The sequence below is a fragment of the Fulvia fulva genome, chromosome 3, assembly GCF_020509005.1.
Source record: "Fulvia fulva chromosome 3, complete sequence".
Lineage (NCBI taxonomy): Eukaryota > Fungi > Ascomycota > Dothideomycetes > Mycosphaerellales > Mycosphaerellaceae > Fulvia > Fulvia fulva.
In genome coordinates, this window is record NC_063014.1 from 1,169,092 (window position 1) to 1,184,816 (window position 15,725).

The 15,725-nt window shown below is 47.2% G+C and overlaps 4 protein-coding genes across 4 annotated transcripts; 2 read left to right on the forward strand and 2 right to left on the reverse strand.

Annotated features, from left to right (window-relative positions):
* Positions 1–5,538: 5,538 nt before the first annotated feature.
* CLAFUR5_07997 (uncharacterized protein) lies at positions 5,539–7,262 on the forward strand (the record flags this gene model as incomplete). The annotated part of the gene is made up of 3 exons (XM_047907145.1): positions 5,539–5,566; positions 5,621–5,917; positions 5,965–7,262. 3 exons carry the CDS (start codon positions 5,539–5,541, stop codon positions 7,260–7,262), a joined length of 1,623 nt encoding a protein of 540 aa, XP_047759189.1.
* A 423-nt stretch (positions 7,263–7,685) lies between these two features.
* CLAFUR5_07998 (uncharacterized protein) lies at positions 7,686–8,294 on the reverse strand (the record flags this gene model as incomplete). Its single annotated transcript, XM_047907146.1, has 2 exons — positions 7,686–7,998; positions 8,089–8,294. 2 exons carry the CDS (start codon positions 8,292–8,294, stop codon positions 7,686–7,688), a joined length of 519 nt encoding a protein of 172 aa, XP_047759550.1.
* Positions 8,295–9,778: 1,484 nt separating this feature from the next.
* On the forward strand, positions 9,779–10,572 carry CLAFUR5_07999 (uncharacterized protein; the record flags this gene model as incomplete). Its single annotated transcript, XM_047907147.1, has 2 exons — positions 9,779–9,860; positions 9,920–10,572. 2 exons carry the CDS (start codon positions 9,779–9,781, stop codon positions 10,570–10,572), a joined length of 735 nt encoding a protein of 244 aa, XP_047759549.1.
* A 111-nt stretch (positions 10,573–10,683) lies between these two features.
* Positions 10,684–11,799, reverse strand: CLAFUR5_08000 (uncharacterized protein; the record flags this gene model as incomplete). The annotated part of the gene is made up of 2 exons (XM_047907148.1): positions 10,684–11,628; positions 11,680–11,799. The coding sequence occupies 2 exons, from the start codon at positions 11,797–11,799 to the stop codon at positions 10,684–10,686; spliced, it is 1,065 nt and encodes a 354-aa protein (XP_047759126.1).
* Positions 11,800–15,725: the final 3,926 nt, after the last annotated feature.

A 15,725-nucleotide genomic window follows, 5' to 3' on the forward strand; every position in this document is an offset into this window, starting at 1 on the left:
CCGTAGAATCTTAGGGCGACGGTTCTATTTATAATTACCTTGTTTTTTGCTAGCTCCCGCTATAGGTATTCCGCGCTATATAATAGGTAGTACCCCGGATAGTTCGCGTAGCGCCTCGTAGCCGATATATAGTCCCTAGATATATAGTCTCCTATATAGTTCGAGTAGGCCTACTTGTTTATATACGTATAGGTTTAGTGTCTATACTATTAGCATTTGAAGTATTAGAGGATACAAAAGGATAAGGAGTACTTTTCGACTATCTTAAGGCTATATTACTAGATTAGGCCTTGTTTTATAACTAGATCCGCCGCTTTCGCGTCTTATAGCTATACGATTAGTATCGAGGCCTTCTTACCTTTAGGCCGTTTTCTATAGAGCCAAGTCGCCTTCTAGATTAGAGAGTTAAGAGTAACCGGGTTGTCCTCTTAGAGAGTACGTAGGTGACCTTAGTTAGTTAGGTCGAACTCTTTAGGCATATCGTAGACTAGGATCGTAAATTACTTTATTAAGACCTTCGCTAATACTGTAACCTTAGATACCTAATATAGCTATACCTCTAGGTACCTCCTAGTAGTAGTAGAGCTAGTATAGATCTATAGAGTACCGTTAGACTATTAGTTTACTATAACTACCCCTAGTTGACTAATTCGCTAGGCGAACTCCTTATTTAATAGCTTCGTAACTTCGGCCTAGTCTTCCTTTACTATAATACGGATCGTAACTACGTCGTACGTTAGGCGGGGGCCTAGTATCGATGCCGCGACCGATGCCTAGCTATAGGGGTGTTGATTCCGGATAGCCTTACTAATCGCCTAGGACGTCGTCCTTATTTCTTATTGCCCTCGGTAATACGATAGTACTAGCGCCGTACGTAGCTAAGTGATTATTACCTATAGAGACCGGTAAGGGAGCTGATCGTTACTTTCTATACTTTTTACGTCCTCTATAAGTTGCTACTAGTTGTCTTAGAGGAGCTTCGCCTATAGAGCCGTAGGCGTCGGTAGTACCGTAGCCTAGGCTACTATTACCTAGGAGTTGCCTAATATAGCTAGGTACCTCCGCGGCGTTTAGAGCTAAAGAAATATAGTAAAGACAACTTTAAGCTATCTAAATTAAATAAGGTAGAACTCCCTTAATTCTAGAGGTAGTAGCCTACTTTATAGATCGTTAGAATAGCCTTAATAAGGGCTTTCGAATAGATACTTTATATACGAACTAATAATCCGCTAGAAGAGTCCCTCCTAAATCTATATATTCGGTTTATAGTAATATTAGTATAACGACGACGTTATATTTACCTAATAGGAGTAGCGAGAGGCCTATAGCTATATATATACTAAAGACGAAGACCTCTCTATTACCGGTCTCGAAGTTACTACGGTATAGAATAGTATCGAAAAGATTACCTATACTAAGATAACCTTAGCTATATCGGTAGCAAAAAAATAATTCGCTATATTACGTCTATAGTACTACTCGACCTAACCTACCGTCTAGACCTACGCTAGAGCTAGGACTACAGATACGTATTCTATACTCTAGGTAAGATCCGCGCTATAAAGAGAGTCTAGATTAAAGAGAGTATCGTACGCGTTAACCTTAAGTATTTCTACGTATTAGGCTTTACTATAGCTAAGCTAAAGGACCTTATTTAGGGTATAGATAAGGAGTAGCCGGGCCTAACTAACTATATTAACCTATATAAATCTAGTCCTAGTATAGCTACTAATATAAGGGGTCTCGAGATATTAAAGCTTTAGCTACGTATTATAGACGGCGAGATAGCTATATAGGATATAATTACTAACCCTAGTACTAGTACTCGAGACTCTACGTCTATTATTAACGTAAAGGAGTCCTTCTATAACGCTACTAAGTATAAGCTCGCTAATACTAACTAGCTCCGTAATAGACATATTTAGGAGCTTAAGGACTACGCTACGGAGGTATTCAAAGTCCTTAATAACCCTCTACTATATAAGAAGCGCTACTTGATCGTAATAGTAGTAATACTAGTCTATAAAGCTCTTAATAACGGATACTAGACGCCGGAGATAGTTCTAAATCGTAGTAGGTTTATCTAGACTAATTAGACCCTAAAGAATACTCTCGATTTAAAGAAGTTATCTCTAGACCCTGTTCTATACGAGGAGGTTAAGCTATAGCTTATAGGACCTTAGTAGTCGCTAGGCGAGATATAGGACTTTATTAGCCTCTACGAAGAAGGCCATAAGCGTAATATAGAAGACGTAAAGGCCTGTAATAAGGCTATAGCTATAAAGAAAGAAACTCGCGACGATACTCTAGACGAGTTATAATAAGGTTTATAGTACCGTCTTAGTATAAGTATATAGGATAAATTAAGGCGGCTAATATATAGCTATTTCTAACTATATAATTAAGAGTATAACACTTATACCGCGATAGACTCTACGTCTATTACTACTATACTTATACTTACTCAATTTCTATACTCTTAGATATACTATAACTACGATAGCGTAGTCTTTTACTCTCGGCCGGGGGATTTTAATACGGTAGTAAGTACGGTATAGTATAGGTATATACTTCGTAGCTTTAGATAGATACTTATAAGGAATATATATATAATATATCTTAAGACTCTATTAGATTACCGGTCCCTAGACTAGGAAGTCCTAGAATACCTTTCCTTCTCTTAAAGCGGATCTATACTATAACCGGCGATACTATACTTTGATATACGCTATCCTATTAGGTCCTTCTTTATTATATAATTCTCCGACTTCTAGAGCTACGTAATTCGTATCTATACTTAATAACTACTACTATTAATAGTTACTAGTACGTACTAAGTATCTATAAGGAAGTCGTGATAGTACGTATATATAATAAGGTAAGCTACTTATAGTATAGTATACTTACTAACTTATAGCTCTAGTTATAGTAATTATATATAATAAGTAGTATTATAACTAGCGCCTATAAATACTAACGTACTTTACTACCGAGCGGGCTATACTACCGAGCGGGCCACTTTTAATAAGAACTATACTACTTCTACTTTAATTACGACGGTATCTTAATACGACGACATCCTATAGAATCGTTACTAGGAGGACAATTCCTCTTTAGATTCTTTGCTATCTAGTAAGTCTACTTAATAGGTACGTACGTTATACCCCGACTCGCTATATCGCTTATAGCGTCGTAGCCTTAGTACTAGCCGAACAGTATCTAGCGACTCTCTACTTACTTCCTACCTCCTAGTATCCTCTAGAGGTATTAATTACGACGCCTTATTGAAGGTTAGAGACCCTCTAGACTGAATGTACTTACGCTTTCGTGCTTTCCGCTATATAAGGGCCTCGTTAGACTTACGTAGCTTACTAATCTCGCTTTGTATAAGAGCTATCTAATACGCTATCTCTCTACTCCCTCTCTATTACCCTATTGAACGACCTTCCTCTTTCTACTACGCCTTTCTAAACCCGTAACGACGCTCTAAGACGTAATAACACCTATTATAAACCCTGTCTCGTCGAAGTTGTAGGTGTCCTAGTTAAGGATGCTATACTTCTCCTTTATATTATGTATAAGCAAGAACTACCTCTCGATAACGTCTAGATCTTCTATTAGGGCTCGCTAACGATCGTATCTACGTGTTATGTGAACCTTTAGCTTACGATACCGCCTAATAAACCTGTCTGTCTAATTAAGACTAGTAGGCTTAAGACCCTTCTCTTATAGTAATAAATCGGCTATTACTCGTACACTAGCCTTTAATAGCGGGAAACCTCTAAGATCTAGCTCGAGTATATACTCAAGTATCACCCTCTCTTCTAGCTCTATAAGCTTCTTCGAATTAAGCTCGTAGTCACCCCGAGGAGGTCGTCTATTCAATCGATACCCTAGTATAGTTCGAGACGCGTCGTATACCTTTGTAGTAAGTCGATTTGTAATTATCGCGTCGCGTTTCGTAGCCTAGACAGCTAAGGTCAGTTTGGCCTCGTTTGAAGACAATATACGCTATAATAGTGGTTATATAGCTGTATCTATAGAAGTGGTACAGTTCTTAGTAAAAGTGGCGCGCTTAGTAGTATAGCCCGCTCGGTAGTAAAGCACGTTAAGTAGAGTATTCCTTAATATCCTTATTAGATTAGCGGCCGCTATAGCGCTACTATTAGATAGAGAGGGGTATAGATAGGTAAAAATATACTATTAGCGGTTATAAACCTCTAGGGGTAAGCGTAGTAGTATAAAGCTCTATTAACTAGCCCGGCCTTTAAGGAGGGCGTAAAATATACGCCCGGCTTACTATCTAAGTTTAGCTAATAGTATACTCTACGATATACTAGTATAGTCTTAAATACAAGTTTACTAATAGGTATAGCTCGATAGGTTACGTATTTCTAGTAACTTAAACTAGTTATTCCTAAAACTTAAATTTAGCTAATTATAGCGCACTAAGGAGTTCTGAGGGCTAGTAATAGAGCTCTACTCCCTCCTCGCTAACGCTACTACCTATACTTAAGTATTTATAAGCTTATACGTTGCTACGGTAGTAGCTAGCGCTCGTCGGTCGTTACGCTTAATAAAGTATATTATTAATAAAGGTAGGGAAATCTCTTATAACATATATAGTAGCTAAAGTACCATTTTTAATTATATAATATCTAAATATAGCTAGGGTACTTTTCTAGCTAATAAGACTATTAGATTCTTAGTAGCGTTAAAACATTATAATATACTGTTTATAATAGTTAATTTGTCGTTGTTTTTATATCTCTAGGTGCAGGTATTGTTAGAAGCTGCACAAGGATAACAGGAAGGAAGGCGTTATGATATTCCACGCGAGAAGAACGGTGCACCCATTGCTCTTACCCTTGCTCTTCTGGCGTCACCGTGCAGCACTGCAGCGCAATTGTAACGACAAGGGTCCTTGAACGTCTCTGGCCGCGCTCGATTGGTTGGCAAAGCACGAGTTGAAGAAAACATCGTGCCATCCACAATCAACGCACCCTGTCCATACCGCAATACCGTACACATTTCACATTTTGACCCCTTGCGCAGCTGCTTGTGCTTCGAGGGTCCCCTGCGGCAATACTGGCCTCAACACCACCGCGAAACAGCCCAGTACTGTACCCACGACACGAGCCGGCGTGCGTGCTCACCCTCCACCCGCTAACTTGACGACTTAAGCAACAGTTCACCCTACTGCTGTTCGCTGTTCGGACCAGCTACAGGCCCGTATATAACTCCACTTGCCACTCGCACTGTCCTGGCCGCCACACCTCACCTTCAGGACCCTTCGTCGAGCCAACACCTCCCTGCATCGAGCAACAGCAGACACTCACTCGCCGCCAGGTGACTGAGGAGTCCTTGCCAAAGGCATACATCGCCCCGATTTCCCGCGCGCACCCCAACACCGGTCGTGCACGCGTTCCTGGACGGCAGCGCTGTCGTTGTTTGAGTTGGCGATGCGTGATCAGGACTGAACGAAACTTCCATTTCTCCCGACATCTTTGAGCGGCACTGCCGCCACCGCTGTTCACGATGGAGACGACATTCATCTCGATCCACGGTATGTCTTGCTCTTCGACGCAGTGATGCTCGCAGCTTACCAATATGTGACCAGACCTTACCGACAATGCCACCATACTGTACTCTTCAGATTCTGTGGTCGACATCCTGGGCTACACCCCAGATGAGATTGTCAACCGCTCAGCTTGGGAATTCTTCTCACTAGATGAGCTGCCCTTCGCCAAAGACTTCTACCAGAAGCGCGTAGCCACCGACAAAGCTGCTGTCCTGGGCTACTGCCGTGTCAAGGATAGCCATGGCAATTACGTTGGCTGCGAGTGCTGTTTCACCATCGTGTACGATGTCATGGTCGTGTGTACCAGTATCTACCGACGAGGACTACAAGCCGACAGTAAGCTTACCACCAGCATGGTCGATGCCTGTACTGACATCAACCAGAGCGAGCCGCCGAAGCCCCGGTGGTGCGACGCATGTTCTCATCGTCACCCAAAGATCCACGATACCACATGTTGTCACATCTATCCACCAAGTTCTCCCAAGCATCGAAGAACCAGGATCACGAACCTCGCGCAGCTCTGTTCCTGAATCGATTCACTCGGACACTGACCATCATGTACGCCACCAGTGGTTTGCAGGATGTCATTGGCATCCCCGCTGAGACGATGCGTGGACGAAGCTTCTATTACTGCATCTCCGAGAACTGTTTGCCAGATGCCGTCAAATGCTTGGAGAACGCCAAAGGCAACGACTCAATAGCCTATCTTCGCTTCTGGTTCCGTGACCCGCGCATTGACGACGATGATCCAGCGGTGACCGAGTCTGAGGACAGCGATGAGGAGATGACCACAGACACGAGTGTGGATGGAGGTGTCAACCTCGGAGGCGAGCCCACATCACCTGGTGCTGCGATGGACATCGATAGCGACGAGTCCAAATACGGCTCTAGGCATTCGTCGGGGGACTCGACACGCGGACCTGACACACACGAGGCCATCTTTGGTGAAGCTAGGCGTGCTGAATCATCGACTTCGTCTCTAGCAGCGTCGCCAGAACGCGGAAGAAACTCGCCGACGAGGGCACAGGAGGACCACATCGAGCTCGAGGCAGTCATTTCGTGCACATCAGATGGCCTGGTAGTTTGCTTGAGGAAGGCACGACCGATGATTCCACACCCAACGCAACGTCCAGCGCGTCCCGTCTACGAGCGTGGTCTGTTCGCAGCACCTTGGGCATCAGAGCCAGTCCTGCCACCTCTGGAAACTAGAGGTGCCGCTGGCTTTGGATCATCTTTCGCACCCTCGCTTGGGCCACACGGCGCGCGTCGCAGCAGCAATGTGGCCACTGCGCATGGTAACGGCAAAGCTCCCGAGCAGTCCGACTTCATGAACGCGATCCGCGAGCAAGCCATTTTCGCCTGGGCGCTGACCGGCATCAATGGTTCACTCGCCGAGTACGGACAAGGTCGACCATCTGGCGAATCGTTGCCTCACGATGGCCTGCCCGTGTGGGCTAGTGATCCACGCTACGCAAGCGATAGTGATCGTGGCAGCAGTGACTATCGCAGCGGCTCAGACTTACCTGAGCCGAACAAGATCGATGGCCGCTCAGCAGGACCTCACATCTTCGGCGACCCTGGGCTTGGGAGGAACAGTAACCACAGCAGCCTTGGTGTGGGTAGCGGCACCAACAGCGCCAACCATAGCTCCAATGGCACTCCATATACTGGCCCTCGCTGAGTGTGACCTGGCTGAGACGGACGGCTCTGTCATGGACTTTGGCATGGAGTGACCCCGATATCGACACTCACATGCAAACCTGGTCAACCAGGATGTCAAACTTTGCGTTGGTCGCTGATGATGCGGCTATCATCGAGACCTGGACTGTTTTCAAGGCGTAACGAAAGCGATGATCGCAAGATACCACGGAACCCATGCGTTCGATGAGCATTTTAGCGTGTATGCATTCAAAAGGAGGAATACCACTCTGGCGAGGCGTTCTGGGATGGCTTATATGGAGTGACTTTGCTAATGAAAGATATGGCTTCTCGATGACCGAGACTGATGCACACCTTTGCTGCACACACAATGAGATTATGATGGGAGAAACCGTCAATTTATCCAGAAACCCTTTACCTTCGCTCCTTCCCTGCTCCTTGCCTATCAAACCAGTTTCGCATTCATCACCTTCCCAGCCAACCAGAAAGCACGAATACAGATAATGTTCGAAGCCCACCAAAACACGCCCCTAGCCAGCGCCAGCCTCTCATTGCCATTGAAAATGTACGAAGCCGAGTACAACACTCTCGCAACAGTGTAACTTAACCCTACCCGATTAATCGCCGCATTATCCACCCCCGCCACATGAGCGAAAATTATCGCAGCAACGAAGACAGTGTAATGCTCCACGGAGTTCGCATGGCAGTTCTCGACACGTCTAATCTGGTCGAGTAGCGGTTGCGTTATCTTGCCCTTCCTACGAGAGAAATCATCAACTTAGATCCTCGCCGAGGTGAGAAGGCTACAGTATTTTCTTTGTTGAAAGAGGTTTGGTCGGGAAACGTACTGCACAGCGATAGGTCCATACTTGATTAAATCGTCACGGGGCGAGACATTGTGGTCGAGTTTGTAGTGGATTTTCCACGCGCGCGAGGAGAGGACCACGTAGGCCCAGATGAAGTGGAAGATCATGTAGTGGGCGCCGTAGGAGGGGGGTTGATGGGAGTGTAGGCCAGTGGCACTGAGGCCGAGGGCTGTGGCGAGGGAGGACATGGTGGGGTGGTGGGTGTGCTACTGTGGTGCGCTGGGCTGTCGGTTTGGGGGAGATGGGCTGAGCGATAGTGGATTTTGGTCTATGTTTTGATGCCTCATGGCTCATGGAGGGAGGTGTCGCTGGCGTTGCTGGCGCCGAACGCGAAAGCGACGCCGTTGGACGCCATGTGGTCTTCGGGGAGAGAATAGGTGGCATTCGTGTTGAAGAGCAGCATCCTATGGCTCCGTCCCGGCTGACAGTTAGTAGTGTTATCGCTACCTAAACGACATGATGCCCTCTATGCAAGCAAGAAATCGATCATCTTTGATCGCTGCCGCATCCCAGCAATGAACAAACCTCATCGACCCCAACTCTGGCCATATGTCGTCGTCGCAGCATTGCTCAGCCGGAACAAACATCCTCAGCTCGCCGACTCCGTGGCTGCTTCCACATTTTCTTCATAATTCGTGATGAAGTCCCTGACACGAAGTCTAGATATGCCGTCAACGCTAATTTCCGTCTTCCTGCGCCGCTCTACGGCATCGTGCGTGAAAAAATGTCGCGGCTATAGGTGCTCCTTCGCGTACATGATCGGCATTGCGACCCCTCGGTGCGTTTTCCATACTTCACACCCGACTGCACCGACTCCGGACGTCATCGCAATGTCGGCCGGAATCAGCGAGCGAGTTATGGAAATGCCAGTGTATACGGGTACAACGGCCTGAGCAGCAATGTTTTCGCGGACAATACCAAATCACACTAATGCAGCAGCGGCGAGGGCCTGTCTTAACGCCATGTACCAGCTATGTCTGGAAGTTATTCGTCCTGTTCTCTCCGCTATGGCACACAGCCTTCGAGATCATTACCAGCTTTATGCTGTGCCTGGCCATCTTCTGATCATGATGGGCCGTTCCCGACTTTGTTGACATGATGCATCATGTTCTAACGTCGACTGAGCCTGCCCTTTCGAGCGTAGTCCTCACGCCTAGCTAAAGGTAATAGCACTGCAACATTTGGTATATCAGCGACAGCCTTGCGTGTCCAAGCACACACGATGCACGAGCACGCAGTGTCTCTTACGTCGATCGTCCTCATTCAACTGTATCGCATCGTATCCTTGTTGCCCATACCCCATACCATTAATACAGCTCTCGCCGCACCCCTGCGAATTGGAACATCAGTCAAGGCCGAGCATCGACCATGCCGCCCCGCACAGCCGATAGGAGCATTACAACATGCCGCAATTGCAGGTACGACCGCGTACAATGCTCGCTTAGAGACAGCGCGCATGGTGGCTAATTTGGGGTTGATTAGAAGGCGAAAGATACGCTGCACCCGTGAGCGTCCGAGATGCAGCAGATGCAGAGAGAGTGGCGTTCCGGTAACTACCAGACCCCAGAATGAGATTGGTCGGAGCCGCATTCGCATAGTGATAATCTTGGAGTCTCGATAAGACGGTGCAAACCGGCAGTCGAGCTTCTGGTCCACATTTGAGGCTCCAAATATGGCGCTAGAAAGGCTGACAGAGTCGTTCGCAGTGCATCTACGAGGACATGATACCACGGCAGTCCAGGAGATATCAGTTCGTGAGTACGCGCTGAGGCCGTGACGTCCAGCGTGAGCGAAAGAGGCTGACAGACTGCAGCTGAGACACCAGGCAATGCACTTCGTGAAGCATTTGACACGGGAATAAATAGCCAGAGTGCCACGGTGCCAATGCCATCCGACAGACTGCACACCATCGAGACACATATCGACAACCTGAACGAGATGATTCAGGCTCTACGAGCGCAATGGCTTGCTGGGAGTCGCCACCCCGGACCGCAGAGGCCGATATCCAGCACCCAGGAGTCGACTCTGTCCAGCGAATCGACTTCAGAATCCGCTGAGTCGAGCTCTGACACTAGCTACACTAGCTACGTGGACCTGGCTTTCTTGACATCCCTGTGTGATGAGGTTGCAGAGCTTGGCGAGGCGCTTAGTAACCAAGCCAGGTACTTGCTGGACTTGGAGCAAACATCGCCCACGGAAGCAGAGTCAGAGCCAGAATACCAAGCAGAAGCGGACTCTCGTCGGCCTCTCCTGACTCAAGGACACCTCTTCGCACCGTCCTCGTTGCAGACCGGCGTTGAACCACGACCCATACCGGTTAGTCGACGGGCGCCTGTGGCGTCGGCTATGCCATGGGATGCCACTTCGGACGTGGTGATGGACCAGACTGGCATCGACTGGGCTTACTTTGATCAAGTTCTACACGAGAACGGCCACCAAGAACCAGATCCCGGCCCTCAACTTTGAGCATCGCTCGAGCATCTGGATATGACCCTTAGCATAGAACAGAGTCCTGCTTTCATGGCGCAAAGTATAAGTCGAAGTCTTGCATGTATAGCATAGAAGGAATTCTGCCGTTCAAATAAAGAAGTCCCAAGCCACGAGAAATGTGCAAAATCCAGCGGTCGACCAGAATAGCATCTGTGCGGTACTTCGCCGTTCACTCGCTTTCTTGAGCTCCTTGTTGCCTCGGCCCACATTCTCAGTCGTAAGGTATGAATCCTGGACCAGTTGATCGATATGCTCGCTCTGCTGCTGCAAGTTCGCATGTAGCGTACTATGCAGCTCGCTGATTTCGAGAATGCTCTTCTCCGCCGTCCTGACCTGGTCCAGCTGATCCTCGTAATGCTTCAACAGCTCATTGTTTTCCTCAGCAAAGACTTGGAGCTGCTCCTGCGTAAGCTGTTGCCGCATTCCGTCTTCTTGCGCTTCATCCCATGATCCCTTCGACCCGTTCGGACGATTGTGGTTCCCTGCACTGCCTGACCCTGTACCCTCGTCTTTTACGTAGGGAATCGTACCGCTCGCCGCACTCTTCGCCAATATACTCTTCGACTTCTCCACCTCCCTCCTCAACCTCACATCCATCATCTCGCTCTGCACCCTTCCTGCCTCTTCTAACTTCTGCTGCAGGTAAAGGATAATGCTCTCCCTCACAGCGCTCACGGTCTTCCTCGCAGCATCTTCCATCTCCTCCTCTGGTGACTTTGCTGTTATTGCACCGCCGGCTGCCCATCTTGATAGGCCTCCTAGGCCTCCCTTGGCGCGTTTCGAGAGAGCGACTGAATCGGCAGTCTGGTTCCGAACATCTTCGGCTTGTTTGAGGCCGGTGATGGCGTGGTTGAGTTGGCGGAGTAGGGTTTTAGAGTGGGCGTCTATGGCGTCTCGTTCGTTGTCGGTTAGAGGTCGTGCTCGGTCATGAGTGGAGGAGTCGAGTTGGCGGCGGCGGGAGGGTTGAGTGGTGGAGAGGTATGAGGGGCGTATGGAGCGGAGTTCGCGAGTGAGTTCGGTGATGCGGGCATTCTGGTATGGTTGGTCAGGAAGGATACATCAGCGGGGAGCGTTACATCTTACTATGCTGTAGGCTTCTTGAAGGAAAGTGTTGATGGCGTTCAAATCGTATGCCTTCTTGAGGATAGGCTGAGCGCCCTTCTCCTTCAGACATATGCTGAAGTCTGACGTTATGTCTGTCATTATTGTGTGTATTGCATTGCACTGAGAACAATTTCAGGTGCAAGTTGTGTATAGACAGATTGCATCATGGAGAGCAACATCATGTACATGTGTGCTCGGCTAGACCTGCCAGTTGGCCTTTGATGACAGATTTACTGAGCGTCTCACTGATTTGGCATGGTCTCCCTGCTTCTCTTCTGGACGTCCTCCTCTGCCTCATATCACCCTACATCTCGATCTACCCAATCCCCAAGCCGCGAAAGTGATCATGTATTACCACTGCAGGAGGCATGGCATGTGGTCGATGCCGATCCCTCGGCGATGACGGCGCTCGCCTCGGGCTTAAGATGAGCACACCGGATAGACGGCGCAATAGGTACATGTATGTATACCTGCAGAGCTCTGGCGATGGACCTGCTTCGAGCAGTGTCGCCTGTCGCGCTTGCTGTCAGTATAGTGCCGAGCTCTCCACTATCGGCATCATGTGCTGTCTGATAAGTTGCGATCGCTCTCTTTGCACCGCTATGTGCAGTGCTTCCTAATTGAAAAATGTGTTGCGAGGCGGCGGAGCCAGTCCTCGTAAGCGCCGAATCTCTTCAATCTACATGTCGTTAACGGCTATGTTATATACAAAAAGCTATCTGGTTCGTGTTCTACTGCTAGAGGTTGTACTCGTCTATCCGGCTCGAGCGCTATCTGTTTCCTGTTGCTAGTACCGACTACCTCTATCGCTGTTGTTTATATCCGTGTCTTTGTTTCCGGGGGAGACCCCCTAGACCCCCCTTTGCCCTTGCCGGGCGGGCGGCGCGACGTGTTTATGCCGCTCCGCTGGGCTTAGCGATCTCCGCTCGAGGGTTCGCAGGCTTACACGTCGCTATAGTGCTGCGCGGTGGATGGCTGCTCCTATATAGTATGGCAACTGCAGTCCTCGCAAGCTCGGAGCGCAGTCTCCACACCCCATGGAAGCAGCCAATGGGCGAGCTGCACCGGAAAGCTAGCGCTGATTAGAACGCTAGCATAAACACCTGGTGCACTCGGCTTTCCCGGTCCGCTGAATCGCGAGTTTTTTTTAAAAAAAAATCAGAAAATAAGATATAACTTCGTAGTATAGCTAGATACGAGAATATAAATTTCTAGAAATATAGACCTAATATAGATCTATCGATAATTTGAGTTTCGTAATATTAAATATACTGTAGTAGGAGTTATAGCTATATATACAAAAAGGTCGACGACGAGAATTACCTATACGTAGTATCGGCTACAAACCTCTCGTCTTACTACGAGAGAGCTAAGTAATCTTACGCTAGAGCGTCGTAGGCGCGACGGGCGCGTAACGTAGGCGAAGCCACGGCGAACAGAGGACTACTAGTAAAACGGGTATAAAAACTATCCGACGAGCGTGTACTCGTGTCGGGAGCGAGTCCCTCTTCTTTCTACGTATAAGAAGGGCGCGGAACTATAGCCTATACGCTCGATAGGACACCTCTAGTATAAGTATAGAATTTTCACCTCCGGAGACTGTAAACTAAGCGGGCTAAGCGACGAATATTAGACGAACGGACTATAGAACAACAACTAAGCGGACTATACGACGGCGTCGAGCGGACTACGAAACAATCTAGTATTTACTAGCGGGTAATACGGTAGGTAGGTAGACACGCGACGAAGCCTATAAGGGCCTATTAAACACCCGGTATAGGAACGAGGGTTTTACCTAAGGCACTACCTATCCCGCTATATAACGTACCTAGTCTAATATAGTATATTACGACGAGGAAAAGACGATAGCCTAAGTAAGGAAAAGACGGCTTTTAGGACGGGGAAAAGACGTATAATATAAGTAGATTAGTTCTATAATCGGGGAGGATCGAGGGTAGGGTAATAAGGAACTTTATATTAGTTAGTAGGTAGAAACGTAAGGAGTACGCTACCCGGCGTAGTGTATGCCCCGAGCAAACCTACGAGGTATAGACGGCCGCTTTCTAGAGATAGGCTACGGTAACGCGAAGGGCGTCAAAACCTAGGGCGTAGTATATACTAGTAGCGACGGCTAATACTGTCTATATAGCCCGAGAGGACGGATACGTATATTAGTCAATAGAGAGCACTAAAGGGCTTAGGCCTATAGAGGTAGATATTAGCTTAAGGAGTAAATAGGGAGGGAGGGCGTAGAGGGAAGCTTTTACTCCGGACTAACCTCTCGAAACGAGGCTATACGGTAGTACTAGATAAGTAGGAAAGCGCGGTTAAGACTTGTTACCTTATCTCGTAGCTAGCTTACTAAATACGATTCCTTCTTTACCTCTAGTACTACGGTAGGAACCGAGCGGCGTCCTTACTATCCCTCGATATCGTAGGAGCCTTTAATAACGTCTTATACTAAAGGCTAATATATATCCTATAGTAGAAAGGCATCTCTTAGTAGGTAATAACGTTCGTCTACTCCTTTTTATAGGAACGGACGACATACCTAGTCCTAGGAAGGTATACGTCCGACCCGGTAAAGGTAGAGGCTAGAATACCTTAGGGATCTACTCTCTCCCCTATCCTGTTTCTAATATTTATGTCTAATCTGATCCCCCTACTTACCTCTCCGTAAACCTTAGTATCGGGGTTCGTAGACGATATAAACATCCTAGCCTAGTTAGACTCGATAGAAGAGAACTGTCGCCTTCTTAAAGATAGGCACAAGAAATAGGAGGAGTAGGCAAAGAAGTATAGTACCCGGTTCGCCCCTAAAAAGTACTAACTTATACACTTTAGTAAAGCGAGAATACACTATAATATAAAGGCGGCGGTAAGAATCTAAGGCTACGAGACTAAGCTATTAGCGGAGCTACGAGTACTAGGGATCTAGAATATATAGATTAAGAAAGCCTAGAGTCGAGCGTAAGTTAACGAAGCCTCGATAAAGAGGCTTACGGCGTCTATATAGAGAGCAACATTCGATAAGGTAAGAGTAATATATAAGGCGATCGTTAGACTAGCTATATTATACGGGGCATAGATTTAGGGAACAGGAGGCGTAGGCAAACCGATCCCGAAACGAATAGAGTAACCTCTAAATAGGATATAGGTAGGTAACCTACGTAGGATACTAGGCGTATATAAGACAACGTTAATAAGTACGGTAGAAATAGAGATAGGAATACTACTAATCGGCTAGTATATCCGGGGAATAAGAATTTAATACGCGGTAAAGACGACAGATTACCTAGTATAAACTACGATCTAGGAGGTAAAGAATAAGATAGAAAGCCGCTACTAGAGAGGGGCCGGACACAGGACAAGCTAAAAAGAGGATAACCTTACTACCTTTACGGCCGTATAGACAAGCACCGAATAGCTAGCACGAAAAGAGGAGGAGCGTAGGACTCGCTAGGCCGGCGGGAGCAAGGCTAAGACCTAAAGCCTAGCGGAATAGATAGCGAGCTACGTATAGGAGTAGGACTAGAAAAGGAAGCCCCCTAAGATAATAGGCCCGATAGCGCTCCGAGCCTTCTAGAGACATAATTACTAGCTATATAGGGACCTAGTAAGGGCCGAAGCAAGTATAGCGATCTAAATTAGGTCCGAACATATTAGATTAAGGGCCTACCTATTTAGGAGACGCGTACTAGACATCTATAGCCTAGCCTACTAGTATAGCTACCTATCGTAAAACCTAGAACATATACTACTACGATGCCCGTAGTAGGCGAGAGGCAGGGGAAATTAGAGGCACTAAGCGGGAAGGAGAGACTACAAGTCAATCGTTAGGGACAAAGGCAACATTCGACGAATCTCTCGGTAGATACTATAGTAGGGATACCTCTAGTAGTTTAGCCTCGCTAGCGAGACGGAGGAGTAGATAGATAAGAGGCGGAAGCGAGGGGGGTGGCAGATAGGGTAGTCATTAGGGCAGGCCTATAATACTAGCGTACCCCTAATAAGGGAAATTTAAG